This window comes from Argiope bruennichi, chromosome 4 (assembly GCF_947563725.1).
Source record: "Argiope bruennichi chromosome 4, qqArgBrue1.1, whole genome shotgun sequence".
In the NCBI taxonomy this organism is placed as follows: domain Eukaryota; kingdom Metazoa; phylum Arthropoda; class Arachnida; order Araneae; family Araneidae; genus Argiope; species Argiope bruennichi.
The window spans coordinates 54,147,068-54,170,040 of NC_079154.1; the positions used below are offsets into that span (position 1 = coordinate 54,147,068).

Genomic DNA, 22,973 nt, shown 5'->3' on the forward strand with positions numbered 1-22,973 from the left:
ATTTGAAATATATCTTGCATCAATCATGGTCAAATGGAAGCATTAGTGGTAAAATCATGAATAAATATTATTTGTAGTAAATTTAGCACAATAAATGAAAAAAAATCATTTTTAAATTCTCACTTTTATTTTAGAATAACATATAACTGAAATTATAATTATGTAAACAATTTTCATTATAAACCACGTTTTTAAAACGAACTAAAAAGTATGAAATAAATACATAGAAATCCAAAAAAAAAAAAAAAATGAGTGGTTGCGGAAAAATAACAAAAATTCACAGTCACAAATTTTTAGGTTAATATGTATGGAGTTATAAATCTGTATGAGGCAAGGGGAAATTAGTTTATACTTTTTAATCAGTTTTAAAAACCTAATATACTTAATTTTTATTTTATTAAAATTACTATTTTTTGCTCTTTAGTCTTGTGTATGAAATTATAATAGATTTTAAACTAATTTCCCAATGAGCTAACGACCTGATATGGCGCCATCTGTCAGCAATAAAAGTTTTTAATCGATTACGAAATTTGTACCAAACATACCAGAAAGTGAATTAATATTGCAATGTCACCTAGTTCCGAAGTATGTTTAAAGTTTCAAATCTCTAGCTCATCGGAAAGTTAATTTAAAATTAATTGCAAAATTTGCCCCGAAGATATACATAGAGCAGGAAGCGAGTTAATGAAAAAAGATTAAAAATGGGAAATTTTAGAATGAGCATCACTGATTTCCAATTAAAATTTATTTCATAAGAAGATTCTAATGGATAAGAAGCAATATTTCAAACCTGAAACCAATAATAAATAGTAAAAACGAAATTTTAGAGTAAATATGTAAAATATTGATTTCTAAGATAAAAAATTTGTAAATCATAAAAATGGGCTTGGTATGAAAACATTAATTACATAATTTTAATCTGAAGCCATGGAAATGAAATTAAAAAAAAGCTTCAAATAAAAATGAACTTAAATTGACTTTCCTTTCATCACATGCAGTATAATAGTTATTTTTCAATTTGCTGTTCAGGTAATTTGAAGTTCAAAATTAAAATTATTTTTAAGTAAATTATTATAATATACAAAATCCTCTTATCTGAAATTTCCTCTCGGAAAAGAAAACCACTGGAAAGTCGAAACATAGACCTAGGGATTTAGTGCTGAGAGCTTTACCAATCAAATCAAGGATTTGTCATTGGCAGGCATTTCTAATTTTAGTTGACACTAAATAAAAATTTGTCGTTAGGTCTGGATTTCTATAGCATAAAACGTTTTCGTATTTTACTTGAATTTTAGATGATTTAAGGTATTCAAGGAAGAAAAGAAATCTAATGGAACTTTATTTCACAATTTGGATTTCAATAAACTACTTATGCATTTCCCTTTTATCATATTGTTGTTTAGCTTTCTACATGAATTAGCAGAAGTGTTTAAATTACACATGTACAATTTTGAATTAATAAAAGATAATTAATTAACACAAATAATTAACTGAAACCTTTCATCGAAATCAATTTTAAAAAACTCAGCAATCGATACCGCAATGATGGAAAGTATAGAAAAAGGGAATATAATTGTGGTTTAAATCTTTTCTTTTATGCTGAGTAATAAAGAAATTAAATCTCAATTTAACTTTTTTAAAAAATCCAGGAATATTACTTTGAAATTAAATGCAGGAAATGAGATAAAAATTCTGTATTTTTGAAAAATAAAACTAAGAATTACTAAACTTTGCCTCAATATATTATATATATATATATATTTAACATAATTCTACTCCGAAATTCAATGAGATTATGGAGAAAGGTTGTTCCATTAATTATTCAATACCAAATACTGAGCAGAATTAACCGATTAGTGGCTCTTTGAACTTTTGAAATTGAGCCGGTTTTCAAAACAGAATTATAGGCTCCAACGAGTCATTCGTTCACAATTGCAGTGCTATGTTATAAAATGATTGTGAAGGTACCTCTCGTCTTTCTTCTGTGAGGCAAATTTAAAACAATATATGTCCATTGTAGCCTCGAAAAGTATCAAAAATAATTCGTTATTCCATTTCTGCAATCTTCCATCATAGCAAAGTTCTTGTAGCTTATAATTTACTTATTCCGATTCCGTTAGTTTATACAGTAATTATAAACAACCTATCAAAAGCACCAATCACCATGTTGCTCATTGATAGAAGTGTTAAGTGTATATAAACTTCTGAGGTTATTTATATTAAGATTTATTTTATGCTAATTTTGTTTTATGTTAACTTTCATGATGCATTTAAATTACGGCGACATATTTAACCTTTATCAAAAATGTTATCAAATGTTTATGATTTTATTATGTATGGCTTTACAAATGAATATTGTATTGATTAAAGATCCCTTCACGAGAGAAAGAGGCTTCATCCGAGGACAGAATTGAAGTAAGAAACGTCAAGTTCTTATTGCGTTTGTTTAAGTACCAGCAGGGGTGTTTGTGGGACCCCAAAAAATCCCCTGAAACTTTTACGGACTTACTACCGACATTTTGGAGTTTCGAGAAGGGGGGGGGGAGAAATGAAAAATTACAATTATGAAGTATTGAATGACCTAATTATAAAAGTTCAATGAATTACTTTTTTTGCAAAATTAAGACCTTTGAACCCAGGTCACGTGATCGCACATCTGGTCGAACGAAGTCTCTCCCTTTTTTTTCTGCCGCGCCTACTTGCCGAAAAGAATCCAGAAGAGAATGTCCGAGAACCGGGGGAATGAGTCATAACTCGCAATAAGGAAAGAACAAAAAAGAAGTTTTTTCCCCCTTTTCACGCATTATCACTGCCTTTGGAGAAAGAAAGGAAAAGTTTTCACCACACACACTGACCTTGCGTTTTCTGCTTTCAAAGCAAACAAAATTACCCAGATCAAAATAAATAATTCATTATTATTCCTACTTCCTTTTGAACGACGATCCCCGGAATTTCCGGGTATCGAAGTTCAAAATCCCCGGAATTTCCGGGTATCGAAGTTCAAAATCCCCGGAATTCCGGGGTTTCCCCGGAGCACAAACACCCCTGTACCTGTGCGCGAATTCCACATGTCGAGGATAATCCTCAGGTTGCAATGATTGGACTTCGTTGCATATGATACGGATGTAAATGCTCCCAGTGTAATGTGTGCCACACACTGAATTAAGATGCCGCGATATCACGGACAATGGTTCGTTGCCAGGAAAGAAACCTGTAATTTCTTCGACACGATGCAATGTCTTTTCTTCGACGGCAGGTCGGCGTATCGCCCATGGAAGTCCTATATTATGTCTTCTACTGCAGAATGTCCTGTATTCACATACATTACGATGCAATTTTCTAAACATGTGGCGATTCGGAATACGTCTGTTCGGATACCGTTCGACATATAAAGCTGTCGCAACCTTTCTGCTGCCGTCAACTGCACTATATACAAGGTGCTTGTCCACGATTTCAACATTCATAATGCATCCATACTCTCCATATGAATTTGATATGAGCAGCGCTGTAATTAAAATTTCACCGCCAATTGATAGCACTTCCAGAGTCAAGTTTGAGTTTCCGGTCATATATTTCTATGTGATTCCGTTTTGTTTTTTGAATTTTCTAACACTCTTAAAAATTTGTATATGGAGATTTAAATCACTCTGTATTAGGGATTGCAATACCGGTATACCGGGATACCGAATACCGGTATTTTGAGCCATTTGTACAATTTCGTAATACCGGTATTCACAAGTTTAAATACCGGTTTTTCGGTATTTACTAGAAATTTTTAAAATTGTCTCCACTATTTGTTCAGGTATCGCGAACATAACAATACAGTATACATTTTTGTTTTTATGTCTCCCTAACGGGCGAAATTAATTAGCTAATGAATGGCTTAGTTAATTGCTTAAATATAAATTAGCGAAACATGGATTATCCCTGAAAGAAAATATTGTATCCATAACGACTGATGGAGCAACAATTATGAAAAAAGTTGGAAAGTTGATTGGTGGAAATCAGCAGTTGTGCTATGCACATGGAATTCAATTAGGAGTAATAGATATATTATACCAAAAAAAATAAAGAACAGAAGAATCCAAATACTGTGGATATAGAAACTTCGGATTCCAACTTTGAAAAGGGTAAGAGTGAGAGTGATATTGACAATGAAGATAATGACAATGTAATTGCTGAAGATGATACTGCTAATGAGGATGAAATATTAACCTATCAAGAGTTGCTTCCTATAATTTATAAAGTTCGAAAAATTGTTAAAATATTTAAACGTTCCCCTATAAAAAGGATATATTACTAAAATATATACTAACTGAAAATAAAACAGAATATATGTTAATATTAGATTCTAAAACACGTTGGAACAGTTTACTCCTAATGATGGAACGATTTTTGAAACTGAGAAATCCAATCCAAAAAGCAATAATCGACTTAAACCTGTAAATTAATTTTTCAGATAGTGAATTCGACTTAATATCCAGAACTATATCAGCTCTACTTCCAATAAAACTGACTATTGAGACATTATGTCGGAGAGATTCTTATTTATTAACAGCTAATGCAACAATAAATTTCATGTTGCAGTCACTGAAAGAACAGCACACATCACTATCTGAAGAATTATATATTACACTGAAAAATCTCACATAAGAAAGGCATACCGAAATAGAAAATGTCTTATGGTATTTACATAATTATAATGATTTTAAAAATGAAAATGAAATAGAAGAAAAGAAATTAACCAATTCAAATTTGATTAAGTTTAGAGTAAATTTTCTAAAATTTTTTACCCACAAACCTTTCCACATTCAGAAGAATTCGGTACAGTTATCGAAGATTATGATGATAGTAATGTCGTTAGTAATAAGGAATTGCCCCTTGAACAAAAATTAGAATTAGCGATAAATAAGAAAATTTCAACGAACCAAAATGCAATACAGAAATCAGTTATATCAAAACCATCCGACGAGAAATCGATTTATTTGAAGATGAGGGATTTAGAGGAAACTACTTAGAAAAAGTATATTGCGCATTGCTAACAGTACCGCCAACTAGCGTAGATGCCGAAAGAGCGTTTTCGACAGCTGGTCATTTTTACACAAAATTACTTTTCAGGCTTAACGACAGTACAATGGATGCACTGTTTTTTTAGATCACACTTCAAAAATTTGTAATAGTACCACAGACTGAATAGTGATATTTACACTTTTTTTGTGATTTAAATAAATAAGATGTTTCTTTACTTTTTTGTGATTATATACTGCTATAATTTATAAGTTACAAATTATTTTTTGTGATATTTACACTCTCTAACAAAACTGGCAAATAAAACAAAGAAACACCTGTGTTTTCTTTCTTTTTCCAAAATTTCTAATACCGGTATTAAAACCGGTATCTCGGTATTAAGATTTAAAAAATACCGAATACCGGTATTGAAATTTTGGTCCGGTATTGCAATCCCTACTCTGTAAAGATTAAAACTTACAATATCAAAGTTCATATATCAACACAAAATATAGTTTAAAAATTATATTTAAAACAGAATTTTTATATATATTACATTAGAAAACTATTAAGTTACCTTTAGAATTAGAGCCTCAAAAATTTTTAAGTAATGGCAAAAAACAAAACATATAATTAATGGATCCAGCATCTTTTTAACCCTTTCGATTCCAGCCGGGCGGTTTGAGAATTTACCCAATAACTTCCCCGTGGGTCGGTTTGGGGTGGCTGCTAGCCGTTTTAGGGGAGATAGGTAGTAAAAGCGGCAACTCTACTAAATACTCCAGGAGGTCCTCGTTATCCTCCACAATCGCGGTTTTTTCACAGTAGTTTCATCTGTGCCTTAGGGCGGTAGGGGTTGAGGATGAATTCACTAAATAGGTTGTTGGCGTTTATTTTGTATTTTGAAAGGGTTTTAGTTTCTATTTTCAAGTGTTGTTAGCTCAAAATTGAAAATATTTTATGGCTATTTATGAAAAATTCTCTACTGAAGTGCTCTGTTAACGATGAATGATATATAAGGATACCGACAAGTTGTTTATTTTTCGGATAAGATCAGAAGCTTTTTTCACTATTAAGACTATTGTAATGACATAAAGACAAACTATTGCATTGTCATTGCGGCCTATTCACATCGCAGTTTTCTCACAAAATGTGTAGCGACTCTTGTTACTGTAGGTCGAAGTCGTTTTACACTCCAAGCGTCTTATTCTGTCATCAAAGGACTGTCGGAATTTCTGAGGCTGAGTACAAACTACCGCTTTCAAAATAGAATTAAAAAAAATGATTGGAAGTATTCTTTATTGCCTCCTTCACAGAGTGAGATAAGTTATATAAATACTGAGTTCCTTTTTCGAATGCCATTCTGAAAATTTCCCTTTAGTTGTCAATTTCTACTCTTTATTGCACGTATTGTGAATCGGGTTTTTGGATTATCAGAGTAATTTTTGTATTGAAACGCTTATTATTTCTTCATTATGAGTAAAAGAAATCGTGAACACACTGAAGAAGAAATTAAAGCAATTTTACTTGCTTATGATGAAAATGACAGTGATCTATCTATCAGCGAAAATGATGGTTGGCCAAAAAATGATACTTTAGCTGATCTCTCGTTTATTCTAAGCAAAGAAGCAGGAGATGAAACTAACGAGGGTCAGATGAATGAGAAAGATAGAGATGAGGAGTCAAAAAATGTTATATAATATACATATTATCAAAAATTTGCAAATGATTTCCTCTTGCTTAAATTTGTGGACATTTAATATTAAACTTTCATTCAAAAATTTATCTTGTCTTAAAAATACTATAGAAAACTTCACATAACATTTTAAAATCAGAAATTCAGCATGACAGTTCATACTAAAAAAGTAATATTTATGATGAATGTAATTTTAAATGTGTTAAAACTTCATATTTAGTTTCTGAAGAATGTAATGTTTTAGTAAAATGTTCAGGCTGAAAACTGAAGGGATGTATTTTCGAAATATATTTCGCTGAGTAATTTTTTCCCGAGTTTTATTTCATAAATTTTTGTATTTCAGTATTAAATGAAGTTTTAAAAATATATTATCTCATCTATCTAAACCAGTGGTTCTTAACCTTTTTAAGCCGCTACCCAAATTTGAGAAATATTTTCATGTCGCGACCCAAAAAAAGTCAAAATTTTTTCATTGCTTTATTTTAGATCGTATTTTTAAAAAATCTTCAATCCTACGATGATGATTTTTTTTAACTTACAAATTTTTTATTTATTTTTTTAATAATAAAGATAAACAAAAGTACTTTTCGATCCAAGGAAAATTTAATTAATAATCAAGTGTTTTTAATAATTTTTATTGACTAAATTAAAATATATTTATAACTTTTTGAAAATAATTGACATTTTAACTTATTCCTAAAAAAAAAAAAGAAATATCAATGCATATGTTAAGTCTTTTAAATTTTAAATGCAAGTCATACAGTTTTAATGAGAACCTTGTGCTTGAATACATTTTGAAAGATCTTCAAACCTCGGTTGAATGCTTGTCAAGGAGCACCTTATATCTATTTCAGGATTTGACTTGTTCCAGTAACTGTTTTTGATTACACACAGAGCCGAAAAACCAGCCTCACACATATATGTTGTTGCAAAGGGCAATAATACTTTTAGGGCTTCTTTAACAATTATTGGCTTTTCGGTTTTTAATTTTAACCAGAAAGCACTTTGTATTTCTATTAATTGTTCTTGAAATTGATTAATATTAACAAATTCCTCATGCAAATCACTTACATCAAAATTAAATGGCATTCAAATATTTGGAGCGCTTCTCTTGTACGCCCTCGCCAGCTTTGTTCCATTTAGTTCTCACCGTTATTATCATCACACGTACTTTTTTTGCTCTCGCTTTTTTAATCAGCTGATATTTTTTGATCTTGTTAATCACATTCATTTTCGATTGTTGATATTTATTCAAGTCGTCATTTCTAAAATGTCTGAAATTCGGTGTATTACTAACTTTTTTGGTTTGACTCAGCGCGACCGAAGAAATATGCTTCGCTACCCAATTTTGGGTCGTGACCCATAGGTTAAGAACCGCTGATCTAAACAATTCGATAGATGAGATATATAACGTTTGACATAATATATTCCCTTGGTTAAACAAAAATTTTAATAGTTATATTTTAAAAGATTAGTAAAAATGAGTGGCAAAATAAAGATATTTTTGGAATGTATATTTACCCTACATTCTTTTTCGATTATTTAATGTAAAAGCAAGAATTCGTAAGGTTTTGGGGGAAAAAAATGTGAAAATTTCTTTAAAAATTTAATTAAAGTTCTAAAAATTTTCTCTTAGTATCACTATCGAAAATGCAAAATAATATTTTATATTTAAAAATTCAATGAAGATAATCGTTTATACTAAAAAAAAAAAGAAAAGAATGCTAAAGACAAGAAAAAAATCTTAGCTGACTGTTGAAAGAACGTATTATTTTCGAAACATCTTTCAAAAAGTGCAATATTTTTTTTTTTAATTCAACGATTATTTTTATTTCGGTATTAAATGAAGATTTAAAACATTATCTCGTCTATCACTGAATTGCATTGACATCTATACTATATAAAAAAAATGTACTAATTGCATTGATATATGCACAATGCATGCTCCACATTACTATGTAAAAAATGTTTACATGGTAATATATAACATATTATTTAATTTTGGAAAAAAAAAAAAAAGTGAAAGCTTATTGAAAATTAGATGAAACATAAGAATGTTTTTGAAACTTACAAAAAAAATTATAATTTAATTATAATTTTTATTATAATAAAAATAATAATAAAAATTATAATCTCTAAATTATAGAATAAATTTCACATTTTTTTTTGTGAAAAAAAAAATACCCACAAAGATGATGAACGAAACACTTTACACTAAAAAATATAAATACATTAGAATAAAACTCTTAAGCTGATGGAAAATGAATCTGGTTGTCGAAAACCGCAAGGCAGTTATTCAAGGCAGAGCGTCGACAGATTTATTACTTCGGAGTGCGGGGGGTAACTGCCCCTCAGCTTGGGAGAGTCTATGTCTTCCAGAGACACGCTGAGAAAGTCTGGATGTTAAAGGGAGTGCCGCTTGAAAAGTGCTTGGATGTTAAAGAGTTAAATTGAAATTCAACTATAGTTGAGTCGTCGAGAGGATAACGAAGCAACGGCGGAATAGTCCGCTTGTGTGGAGCTCAAGCGAGTGCTGAACTGCTGTGTACCGAATCCTGGCATTTATTGTAGAAGCAGTGTCTTGTGTAGAGTAGCCAGTCGTACAGTAGAGAGTCAGCAGTTGGATACAGCTAATGCGAGGAGACAGTGGAGAATTTTAGCCGTTTGGCGAAGCTCCGAGGATCCCCTCTTCTGCTGAATTCTGTCTGACCGCTTTGTGTGCCATGGTCGATTTTTACTTGTAGGTTACTGTTGTTGCAGTGTGCTGCTATGTGTTCGTCTCGGCTGTACATATTTTTCGTCTTTGTATATGTGTCTTCGTGTTAAATAAACGTCGTTGTTGTTTTCTACTGAGGCCAGCTGATTGTTTTCAAACCATATACCCACTACAATCGAACCCGGTGAATTTACGGACTTAGTAGTGAGGTGAAGTAATCTGTAACAATACTTATCTTGGAATTTTAATGGTAAAATATTAATTTTTCAAATTTGCAGAGAAATATGTAACAGGTTTTTCAATATATGTAATTAAAATAATCAGAAAATCAATAATGATAACTTCTGAGTACTATCTCATTACCATGCAGCAGCTGCTATGTCAATATCAGAAACAATTAGAATTTGCTATATAATAAGGAAGTATGAACTGATAATCAAAATAATGTATGATTGTATAATATTCAGAAAGAAAATGAAATGATATGCACATTTATAACTGAAGACATGAATAGAGGCAAGTCAGTTTAATGTTATCAATAAAAAATATGCATAAGAATAGGAAATTTCAATTCGCACATAGTAATTGATCATTTCACAAATAAAATTGAATAGAATATAATGGATTTAAAAAAATGGATTCTGTGTGGATAAAAATATTTAAATTATTAATTAACTTTTTAAAAGAAATATGAGACAATATTCACTTATATGCAAGCATAATGTATTTTCCCAGTACAACATCTTTTTTTTTAAAAAGAATTTTTAAATTAAATAGTTCAAAGAAAATGAAAGTTTTCATCAAACCCTGTAATCTAAAAGTTCTTTATCATTAAAACATTTGTGATAATTGTTTTATAAAATTAAAACTCTTTTGCAGTCAGATGAATTAATGTATTAACTCAGAATCACAATATTAATAATGGATAAGAAAAGAATTCTGAACAACAAATTTTATTTAAATTAAAATTGACTAACAAAAAAATCTATTGATATTATTTTACAGGAAAAACTCTGAATCTTCCATAATATATAAGGTCACTTTCTTAATTCTTCAAGAACAAAGCTGTCATATGAGGAGGAATTTGTTCCAAAATAATGACATACATATAGTTTAAAAAGGTAGCCATTATTATTATGCAGTATAGCATTAATTAAATGAATATATAGATTGAACACTTAAAAAAAAAAGGACAAATAATACAGATACAAATGACTGAATATAACCAAGCTGAGGATAAATATCTAGTACAAAAGTTTCACATCAAATATAGGTCTGTACATTTTGATACTAAGATTTTTAAATTTCTGTAGTCTGAAAAGTCAAAAATTAAGTTAATTATGCAACAACTTACATTAATAAAAATTTATTTGAGTATAAATCTTTTTTTTTTTTTTTTTTGAAATGCTTGTTATTCTTATGACAAAAATGTACTTGAATGGATGAATAAATTTTTTTTCTACCTTTCAATCTAACCTATTAAGTTTTTTTTTTAAATTTAATCTTCAGGAATTTATTTTCAAATTTACAACTATTCTTCATTAGTTTATTACTAGAAAAATATAAATGATTGTAGTTAATAATCTCTAATCACTGATGCAGTTCTTGTAACATGAAATTGCAACCAAGAGTGACTTTTGCTTTGCATGAGTAACATATTTTGGAAAGACTGAGTAAACTAAAAATGATATCTGTTTGATAAATGCATATCACACTCACATCCTCCTGTACAGGTAAGATGAACATCACAAGTAACAAACTGGTAACTTTAGAACATAAAGTAAAGTCATTCAGTAGCAACTTGTCCAGCACAAATAAATAATGAGAAAGAATATTTCTGAAAAATTGTAATATTAGATTTATAAGACATGTCTTACTAAAATGAAGAGATTTGGTTAAAATATTTTCCATCCAAGGTAAAACAACTACTTATTTGTTAGACTATATATAAACTGTACTACTGAAAAAAAATTATTGTTTGAAGAATAATTTCCCTAATTTTTTTTTAAAGTAAACCTCTTTCAAGTTGAAAGGTTTGGAAAGAAATGATAACTTGAAGTAGCAACATGGGATAAAACTGTTGGATGAGGCAACACATTTCATGAAGTATTTATAAATTTTCCTCGACTGATCCTATGACATGTAAAATTGTATTTTTATTTAAGATGACGCTCATTACATATTTTCAACATATTGCGAACAACATTTTTCTTTCCATGGATTGGCATTGCTGCAAATATTCATAGTAGATTGGGCCTTTTTGACTCTTCCAGATGCACCCCTTAATCTTACTGATATAAATGTTCTATTTTAACATTAACATACTTACTTAACCTGTAGCCAGTCCTATTTTTAATGATTTAAGGTTTTTTTGTCATACATATCAATTACATTAAATTCAGAATTTGTTTTTCTTTCTTTTTTTTGAAGCATTAACTTGAATATAATTTTTTGAAATTCTACAGCTTCTTTCTAATTTATATGAGATTCAATTTCATCATTTTAAAAATATAGCCATTTTATGTAGATATTATAAAATGCATGGTATTTAACTGAGTAATGTTTCTAAATCTACACTTTTTGACTTTTTAACAGCTCATTATAATAAAAAATATATTATTTTTAAACCAATGGAACTGATCTTTGCACTTTTCATTTAGTAGAGCATGTTCAATGTAAATGCAAAGCAGCAAATGCAATATTTCTGTTACAGTAAAATAACGAAATATTATCTGTTGCACAGTTAAAGATACTTCACAAGTCAAAATTGTCTAAATAATATCATATTCTGTTAAATACTTTCTGAATACAAGTGATCCTAGATTTTATTACAATTGACCAGCATACTAGAGGTAGAATCATTCACACTACTTTTAAATTCTTTGTTCATGATGCATGCATATATACACTAACTTCCCCCGCATTTTACAGAATTAAATGAAGCATCATTTATTGGTCATTCAACTTTGTAAAAACATTATATTCAGAAATTTTTTGAAAAATATTATGATTATGATGGACTAGCATAGCCATTACACAGGAAATTTGCAGGTATTAAAGTTTATAATTTGACCTCCTGGCTATCCAGAAAAGAAACTGGTGCACAAATGTCAAAAATAGAATGCGGTGGAACAGAATTCAGAGGAAGGCACTGGCATACCCTGGGTTTTCTAGCCAAATATGCTGGATGAAAGTTTATAATTCTTTCAAACTTTTTCTATTTCCCTATATTCTTTCTTTCTTTTTTTTAATTTTTAAACATTCACAGTGAAAAAATTCTGTTTAATAAATGCTTTCAACATCTTTAATTTATATTCTTAATTCTCCATCTTCAAACTTTTTTTTTTAAGAGCATAAAAATTTACATGGATTTTAAAAATCATGTTCATAATCAGACTCGTACAAGATTCTTTTTATATTAATTTACAAGATTCTTTTTACAATTATTTGAATAATTAAGTTACTGTTTACAGAGATACAGAAGTACTGGTTACAATTAAATTGAAGATTATTAATTGGTTGATGATTAACTTTTAACAGATTTTTCAGCTACGCTATGGTAAACTAAAGCCAAATGTGCAAAAATTGAAAGAATAAGATATTACACAAATAACTATTCATGATATAATAATTAAATTTGAAAATATAAAATATGAATTTTTCTATAATTTTTTTGGAGAAAAAAAAATTATTTTATAAAACATGCATTTGGAAGTTGCTTCCTAACTGAGCACATAATATTAACTTAATTCTATGCAAAAGTAATAAAAAGACTAAAAATCTATAATAAAAGATGAAATTCTATTTGCATTCCTTTGGAAATTTCTAGAACAAACTTAAAACTGAAATCAACAAATTTGATACATTTCTGAACCATTTTAAACCTTACATTTTGAGATACCAACCGACTTTTTCATCCCCAAAACAAAATTTTATGTTAGTTTATGTATTGTATAGTATTTAGTCTGATTCTTACAAATTTTAAAGCACCACCATTTATATTCAAGATCATTTATTGTTTCTTTCCCTCCTGATAATGAAAAAAGAAACAACATACAACGATGTTTAGGAAGTTGTAAGCAAGAAACCTTCAATCTAGCATTTACAGTTCACAATCAAAAATGTTTTAAAATTCTAATTACATTTATGAAATAAATTTTACAATAATTTCTAAGCAAACATTGTTGATTTTTTTTATATATATATAATCTTCATGAATAAATGATGAAATAATTACGATAGAAAATATTTTTTTTTATGCATTTTGAATATCCTTTGATGATTAAAAAAAAAGTCAAATGCCATATTACTTTTTACATGATTCAATCAAATTTTTAATCTTATTTTTCAATGAAATAAACACGAGGACTACAAATAAAACAGAATAGATAATGAAATAAATAAAAAAAGCATTTAAATAGTTTGCTTGCCTATATATATGTGTATAAATATATATTAGTATAAATTAAATGTCATTTTCAGATTTGCATGATTATCTTTTAAATTCTCTTCATAATTAACTCAAGTTATAAAGACTGATGTACTTATCCATTATAATAAACCCACTAATTTTTTTAAGTTAAATAATTTTAAACGTCTCACATTTTTTTAATTATTTGAAAAATTTGTCTTTGAAAGCATTTTAAACAATAAAGTTTGGCATTTCTTGTAGTTAATACCTGTACTTCTTATAATGATATTTGCTTGAAATTAAAATGTATTTCAAATTATATTCATCATTTATAAACAGTACTATCAGCATCAGATTTTACTTAACAATCACCAATCTGGAATTAGTATGCTTGAAGATGAACCAATTTGGATATTTCTGAATTTCATAGTGTCATTTAAAAAATGTCTGAATATTTACTTATTAAAATGGGTAATTTTTTTCTGGTACATAGTAGTTATTAATTTCAGTCTTCAGTTTTACTTTCAAAAATAGCTACATTTGGTCAGAAATTAGATTTTGAAAGAATTTTTATTATAGTTTCATTCTAAAATTATTAATATTAAATATAAATACTACTATTAATTACAAAGTGTCACAAATCTTTCAAAATTTTGTACTAATTAATGAGAACCAAAAACATATGCACCATCATAAAAGCATTTCCCAATTAAGAAACAATACTATAATTGGAAGGTTTAAAGTTAAAAAACATTTTAAATTCATATTTCCCACTTATATTTGTAAATCTAACCTTTAGAGAATAATAAAATATATTTGACATTATAACTAATAGCTGGCAATCTATAATAGGTTAATTATTGACAAAGATTAATACAATATCTGAGCTTATTTCATTGTAATTAATTCTGATATTTGAACTTAACATTGAATCATAACTCAATTTTAAGTTTTATGTTCTACAATTTCTTGAAGATATGATTTGTTTAAAAGCATTACATATATAATTCCTTTGTTGCTTATAAACTTACACTCATCTCTTCTTTTTAATCTCAAGTTGCAACAGAGACTCCAGTCCTATAAAATGTCTAAAATTTGATCTATTAATAAAATTGGTACATTATTTAGCCCAATATTCGAGCACAGGTTTGTTAATTTAAAAGAAATAATATACACATGCCAAACAGAATATATATGAATATTTAAAGGAAATTCTAAACGACTCCATTTCTCATTAATTAGAATAAAAATCTTAATGTTAAAATGTACTGCTAGTGGTATATATATCGTAAATTAAGGATCTGTATACTTATTAATATTAATTTAGTTAAAATCATTAACTGCACTCAAGGATTTGCCTTTACTTATATGTTTTATATGCAAGAAAAATCAAAATATCACACAATTTTTATACTCAATCTCTTAAGAAGTTTTAAGAAGGATTATTTGATATTTTTGGATAAATGACAACAGTAGGTTTACATTTGGTGCCTATATATAAAGCCTGCTTGGCACTAATATATAATTTGCTTTTGGAAAAACATTGTTTCAACATTCATACTCCTCCCCCCCCCCAAGAGATACAACAATCTCATAAGAAGGTAAACTAAAAGCTTTTTGGTCTCAGATAACAATCTTTTGATTTAATACCTGATGTATACACACATCATAATATAAACTACTTTTAAGCACACAATTTCAAGGGGAACAAATTTAAATAATAAGCAAGTAAATGATTTTTTTCAAAAAATGTATATGTTAATCGAGAAGTATGAAAATGAAGTATAAATTAACATATATTTAAGAAACAATTTTGGCTGTGTTTATTCACTTTTTAAGGAAATATTTTTAGTTTAGTGCAGATTTTATAACCCATGTTCATATTTGTTCTATTTCAGGAATAATGAAATTCAAATTTTATGTGCTTAAATAATTGAAATTTTAACCCTGAAGATATACCAACAATGGTTAACAAGAAAGAAAAAAAAGAAAAAAAAAAAAACTTATTCTGGATATTAAGAAATTAAAAAGGGACTAGAGATCTGTAATTAGAAAATGAAACACCCTTTAAAAAGGATTTTAAGTTTAATATAATAAGATATATAAAATTATGAATTTATTAACATTAGCATTTTATTCAATAAATTTGAAAAAAAAAAAAAATGCCAACTGAGAACATTTAAATTTTAAAAGTGTTAAAATATAAGAAACACTAATGTCAAACAAATACTGCAGCAATTTTAAAAGGAAATTACCATAAATACCATACCTACATAAATAAATTAACACACATACATATTAAAATCTTTGATTTTAATATGCATGTGTGGTAATAATAAATGAAAAATCTAAAAAAAAAAAAAAAAAATAACTTTAGCATTGGTAAAAGCAAGCGAGTGATAGATGTGATTAAATAGTACATGTTTAATATTTTTTTTTTTTTAAAAAATAAAGATACAGATTTTCCACAAATGTGATTAAGAATTAATGAGCAGCAGAATGACAAACAGAACTGATATTACTGAAAAGCTAATGTTTATATTTTGTAATGTTGTAAATTTTTTAAAAAAATATATTCCAAAGTTATGATTGGGAAAATGTAAAATCTTTTTATCCCTTTTCAGAAAAGCATAGAAATTTTTTGATAATGCAATTAATCTCTGTAGATGCTAAGGAATATGTGTGCCAAATTTTGTTCAGATTCCTCCCCCCCCCAAAAGAAAGAATACAAATTTCAAACAAATAAATAAACATTCAATGTTATATATATATATAACAAGAGAGGCGAAACAGTTCAAAATAAATCTTTTATTTAATTTTCACAAAATCTTTTCTTTCCTTTTATATTTTAAAAAATAAATAAATTTCATTTCTAATTCTTACCCAAATGTTTGTAAACAGGATTGGCCTTCTAAAATTACTGTATGTTCACTTCCCTTACTACAAGCTGCTCAATAATCAAATTAATTTCTTCAGTATTTTTTTGCTAAAAAAAATTAGAACAATTAGTTTGGAGCAATAACTATTAACCATATCTCTCATATTCTGACAGCTTATTAACCATCTAATGCGTATAGAGTAACCTCTTTTCAATCAGAAACCGAAGACCCTATTTTAAATAAAAAAATTGCAAGCAAAAATTATGATAGTATTGTAAAAAGTAAAATAAGTAATAAAAGTTTAAACCTTATCTATTTTTTTCTAATTTTATTTTCACATGAAAGAAAAGAAAAAAATTCAACAAAACATTTTTTCAAACAATTATATACATGTACATCAAACTCCCCCCCCCAAAAAAAAAAGATCGATTGTTTTTCTTATATTTTAAAACAAAAAAATATAAAGCTGATGGATTTTTAAAGGGTACAAGTAAAAAATTATAAATTTATTAAATAAATATACCAAAACCATTTTAGACTAATTTACTTATAATCTTAGAATTTTTCAATAATCCAGATATTACTTGATACTAACATCTGGGGATCCAAAAAAGAAGAAGTCTCGAAAAAATTTGAATAAAGTTATTTCCCAACTTCCATTTTGAACTGCAAATGAAAGATTTTATAACAAATCTTCAATTTAGAAACATAAGATACAAAAGCTAATGGTAAAGAAAAAAATTTTTATGAATTTAAATTTATTAAAACAGAAAATAATCAAGATGAAAGAAAAACTTTTACATAGCTATTTTGGCTAAATTGAGCAGTTTCAAAACAAGCTATATCCTCAAAAAGATTCTGGAAGAAAGAAAAGGAGAAATATCAAAAAATATATAATATTAATTTTTTAAACCATAGTGTCAAAATAAATATCGACACGTATAAAGATACTAGTAAAAGTAGCAGAATGAAAAATATTCATAAATATTTTGCTATACAGAAATCAGAAATAATTTTGTTAGCAGTATTCAAGCAATTACTTTAAATTAGCAGAGAAAATTTCTCCACACAATATGCTTCATTTGAATAAATAGTATTATATGAAATGTAATAAAACCTAAATCAAAACAGGAAGAAACATTTCAAGCACTTTTAATAGATATTCATCACCAAGTACAAATAATAAATATTGATGTAAGAAACAACAAAAAAATCATTCAGGAAAAATCATTCTTCCATAGAAACAAATTCTAGTGGCCAGAATTGTTTTATAAAGTATAATCGCCATACTGCTCACCTTTCAGCAATCTGCAAAATTATTTCCATTGATTTTCATACAACACTGGAGAATAAACATTGATTACATAGCTTGTTTCTTTGAAAGATAAATTATTACAATAAAATATTTTACATTCATTTTAGAACATAATATTTTAAAGGAAGTTTAAAATAATTAGAGATATTCAAAAAGGTCTTCAAAATATGGTTAGAATTTGAAAAGCAAATAGTATATTTGAATAACTACAAGTATATTCAAAAAGTAAAAATGGATTTATGATATATGATAATCGATAAAAAAATGTTTCAAATTAGACAAAATTAAAAGTTACGTTTATGCAATCAGTATTTTAATAATTTTGCAGATGATGGATACATTAATCAACTGTATACAGAAAACATAAGGAATTTTAAATTGTTTAACTCTACTCAGGATAAATTAAAACTTTCATACAGGAATTTTTAAAATATAAATTACCAGAAGAAAATTTTACATTCATGAATCTTAAAGAAAATAGATTATTCGGAACGAAAGAGGCGTTTGTCAACCTGTAATAGTATACAATATAGCTTCTTTCAACAAAACACGTTACCATACTGTAACATGTTTACTGTTGTATAAATTTCAAAAATATACAACACTTGCACACTATATTCATAACGTTATCCCAACCTAAAAGGACGTCTCTGATTGGCTAATCCGGAAGGAACGTCACACAGAACCACAATTCCACTCGCCCTCTCGTGACGGTAAAATTCTGCAATCTCCTGATTTCAAGCCAAGATATTTACACTTGAGAATAATGAAGATATTTTTGTGATGAAACTAGCAAGTTCTGAGTAAGTTATTAGATCTCTACAATATTTGAAGTTTATTATGAATTTCTGTTGTTATAAACTCTTGAAAATTAGTTTATGATTTTTCTCAGAATATTTGTTGTACAGCTACTTCTAACAACGTTGATTTCAAACATGGTCTTCTTCTCTACTATGAGGGCGCCACTTCATTTAAAAATAATTTTTGTTGTTGATGGCAATTATACATTAAAATTCATTTTTTTCAGCATACCTTAAATTTACTTGAAAACATTTCAGAAAATCCCCATATAAATATCTGAATATTTACAACGCAATTTTCAATTTTGTTTACGCCTTATTCTTTAGAGGACGGAAAAATTCATTGCTTTAGGCCTAATGTGGCGTTATCGGTTGCGTGTTACAAAAAAATGAATCAGAATTGACACAATATTGTAAACAACATAACAAAAAAATTCGATTCAGATAATTTTGGTGGGAAAAATCATTTTGTAATATGTTCCATTGTTAGGTGTCTGAAATTTATTTGTTCCATAATCGTGTTCATACATACATGCATACTTTGTTTTGATCAGTTGAAATATTTCCGGTTAAATAATATTAACGGTGAAATCAAGTTTTTGAAATAAAAATATATCGATGAATTTCAAATTATTTTTTTATATTTCTTTTTAAGATTAATATAATGGAGGAAAAATGAAATGGAGTAAAAATTTTAACAGAAAAAACTGTGACTTCCCAAAGAATTTTTTTCCTTTATGAGTACTAATGTATTGGCGGGATTTAGAGAAACTCAACACATGGTACTAATAGAAATGACAAAAATTGTGCAAAACAACAGAAAATAAAATTTTCTTTTATAATTATTCAGAACTCAAAAAATAACTTGATCTTTTTAAAATATACTTCAGTTTGTTTAATGCATATTTACCGTTCGAATTTAATATATGGAATATTTATTGGAGCGTATAGAATCCCTAATTTTTAAACTTAATTGCTTAATATATTTCATCTCTTTTTGCTTTATTCTGTTTACATTTTGAGTTAGACAAACTGTTCTTGTCAGTTTTCTAAATTTCTGAATGCATGAAAATTCTTTGGCTTTAATGTTTTATGAAACAGTAATTTAAAATATAAAATTTTAAATATTTTAATGTAAATATTTAAATGCATTTTATTAAGTTCCGAAAAACTTATGAATAAAGAAATGAATCTTTATACTTTATTTAGGAGTAAAAAAAAATAATTTGAATCTTTGTTTATATAGGCTGTTCATAAAATTCTATTATTAAAATTATATCATATAATAAATATGTTGTTATTACCATTTTGTAATTTTTTTAAATACTGTTTATTCCTTTTACTGAACATAACTTTTTGCATTTATTTTATTCTTAAAGTAAACATTTCCTCTATATAATGCATATCCTTATTACATTGAAATATTTTGAAAAAGGTAACTTTTATTGCAAAACATTGTAATAGCAGATTTATTTTGTGTGTATGTTAATAATTTTCCTAGTTTTTTTAAAATTTTTTATTTTGTATTTTCATTCATCAAATGCATCACAAATTTTGTTTAAACAAAGTCTTGGAAAATTTACTGGTTAGTAGTAAGTACTTATATTATTATATGATCCAGATATCGTTTACAGTATATTGAATAACCTAATATTTCATTTTTTATTTTCTTACATTGTGGATGCTTCCTCCCATTTGTAATTTCTTTAAAACATTTTCAATTTTGACAGATTTAATATATATTATTATTATTATTTTTCCTTTACAAGATGTGCTGCACTTCATATTCTTATGTTATTAGGATTATGAATGTTTGCAGTTCTTTTATTTATTTTTTTCCTTAAGTACTTCAAAGATGTAGGATAAGGATATATATCTATCTTCCTCTAAGGTTGTTTACTTATGGAAGTAGTTTCTATAATTGATAGCTGCCATGAAATTCTTATGTTCTCTTGAATATAAAAAATCCTTCTCTTATTCAAGATACTCATGGTTTATTCATGTGAATAAATGTAGAGGTTAGAAATGTTAATGTAAATATGTTTAAAGCTTTTTTTTTAAAATTCAGATTTTAAAACTTTGCAAGTCCTGATAAAGTCATATTTTGTATTGTTTTATTTACTAGCTAATTAATCTGAATATTTTATGTAAATTTATTGTTTCTCTGATTTGTCAACTCGAACATTTATTTCATTATGATTATGTTTCATACATATATATATATGTTTATTAACTTTGAAATTTTAGATAGCAATCAATGCCAAAGGAACAATCACGAGTGGCATCTACTTCTACTGGTGAAGAAGAAGTAGATGTTAAGCCAGACTTAAATGGTAAATATATATATATATATATTTTATGTATGAATTCTATTTGAAAGTTGTTGGTAATTTACTGTATTCTTTCATTAACTCCTGATTATTTTTGATGTGAATTATTCTAATTTTTCATTTGATGTTATGCATGCTAACTTAGTGAAGCATATTTAATCTGTTCATCTTTCTGATATCTTAAAAAAAATTATGTTACTTTTTATTGAAATGATCATATGATTGGCTAGAAAGATTCACGATACCCAAGATTTTTATTATTATAATTTTTTTAAAAACTTTTGTGGAGCTATTTTTTTGGTTGAATTTACATATTTGAAAATCATACTTGATTATTTCCTTTTTTATTTACAAATATTTCAGATTTTTTTTCTCCTTTTCTCTTTATTTTATATTTTTGATAGTAAGTCTTGTTCTTAAACTTTCAAATTGACTATACGTACTTGTTTGAAAAATAATTTACTTCCACTTTGCAATTTCTTAATTGCTAGCCAAATCTAAAAATATTCATGTGCAAAAATAGAAATTTTCCTTTTATCTGTTGAAAAATTAAAATGTTTCATATTTTTCAAATTATTGTGAAGTATTTATGAGAAGGTGCATTATTTTGTAAACAATTTAATGAGTTAATTATCTTGATAAAATACTATGTATGAATTATAATTAAATTTTAAAAAATCACTATGTAAAAAATTATACAAAAAATAAACCAACTTATAATTATTTTTTGAAAAGTTCAAATAAAGATCAGCTGGAATTTCAATCATTTGTTATAAAATGGTGTAGATATTTAGAGCTCTTGAGTTTATTTTGTGTCTCGTAGCAGATTATGATCTTTTATCTTTTTTTCTATGTGGCTAAACCAGCATTTCCTTTCTCCATTTTTATATTTTTAAAATTATACAAATGTTATTTCTTAAATTTTCAGAAGTTTAATTAAATATGAAGAATCTTTATGAATCTTTTAATCTGTAAAATAAGTTCAGATATAAAATTAGTAAAGTTGCCCCAGGCAGCCTTATAAGGAATGGCAAAATCAGAAATTTGATAAATTACATTTGCTTTATAAGTCTTGTTTAAGGTATGATATTTCTTTGAAATTCTGCTGTAATCTACAAATCAAAGCATTTAATGAACACATATATTTTTAGAAAAGAATTCCTTGCAATTGTATATATAGAAGGTGTAATCTTATTTATTTTCCAATTGAATGCTTTTTTAAAAATTTTTTACAATCAAGCCTTTGTTATAGATTCCTTTATACCCTTCAAATTGATACATAAAAAAAGAGGGTTTTCACTATTGTTTTCTAATATTTATTTGCTACTTTTTAATATGTTAATAGAATTATTTTTAAATTCATAAACAAATATTTTTCTTTTTTTTATAATTTTAAATCTTTTTTCATTTTTAATGGGTAAGAAGTCCTTTTCTGAATACTACATTTATGTATTCCAGATATTTTAAGATGTGGAGCATGTGAGCAGTTATTCTTTAATTTGGATGACTTTGTTGCACACAAGAGTGACAATTGTGTTGCACCAAAAGATGCAGCAAGTTCAGGGGAAGAAAGTGAAATTGAAGTTATTCGGCATGATCCAAGTATGCTAGAAATGTATACTGCTCTTGAAAATTGTTTCAATTAATTATACATAGGAGATGATGTAATTCAATTTTCACTTTCCTTTTTAAGGTAAGGTAAAGAAACATACAAAGAGTACCAAAAAGTTATATGATGAATACGAAGAAGAATATCATTCCTTGTATGGTCACAAGAAAAAATCTAAGTACAATGATTATTATCTTTCCAAAAAGGTGA

The 22,973-nt window shown here is 27.2% G+C and overlaps 1 protein-coding gene across 4 annotated transcripts in view; it reads left to right on the forward strand.

Annotated features, from left to right (window-relative positions):
• Positions 1–18,714: 18,714 nt before the first annotated feature.
• LOC129965462 (uncharacterized) overlaps positions 18,715–22,973 on the forward strand; it is a 31,668-nt gene continuing 27,409 nt past the window's right edge. For 2 of the 4 annotated variants that reach the window (XM_056079348.1, XM_056079352.1), the window contains exons 1-4: positions 18,715–18,827; positions 21,072–21,157; positions 22,613–22,756; positions 22,848–22,969. In XM_056079348.1, coding sequence (XP_055935323.1) covers positions 21,082–21,157; positions 22,613–22,756; positions 22,848–22,969 — 342 coding nt within the window. In that variant the 5' untranslated portion in view covers positions 18,715–18,827; positions 21,072–21,081. Of the gene's footprint in view, positions 18,828–20,270; positions 20,417–21,071; positions 21,158–22,612; positions 22,757–22,847; positions 22,970–22,973 lie in introns of those variants that run through there. The other 2 variants (XM_056079350.1, XM_056079351.1) reach the window with 2 other exon arrangements.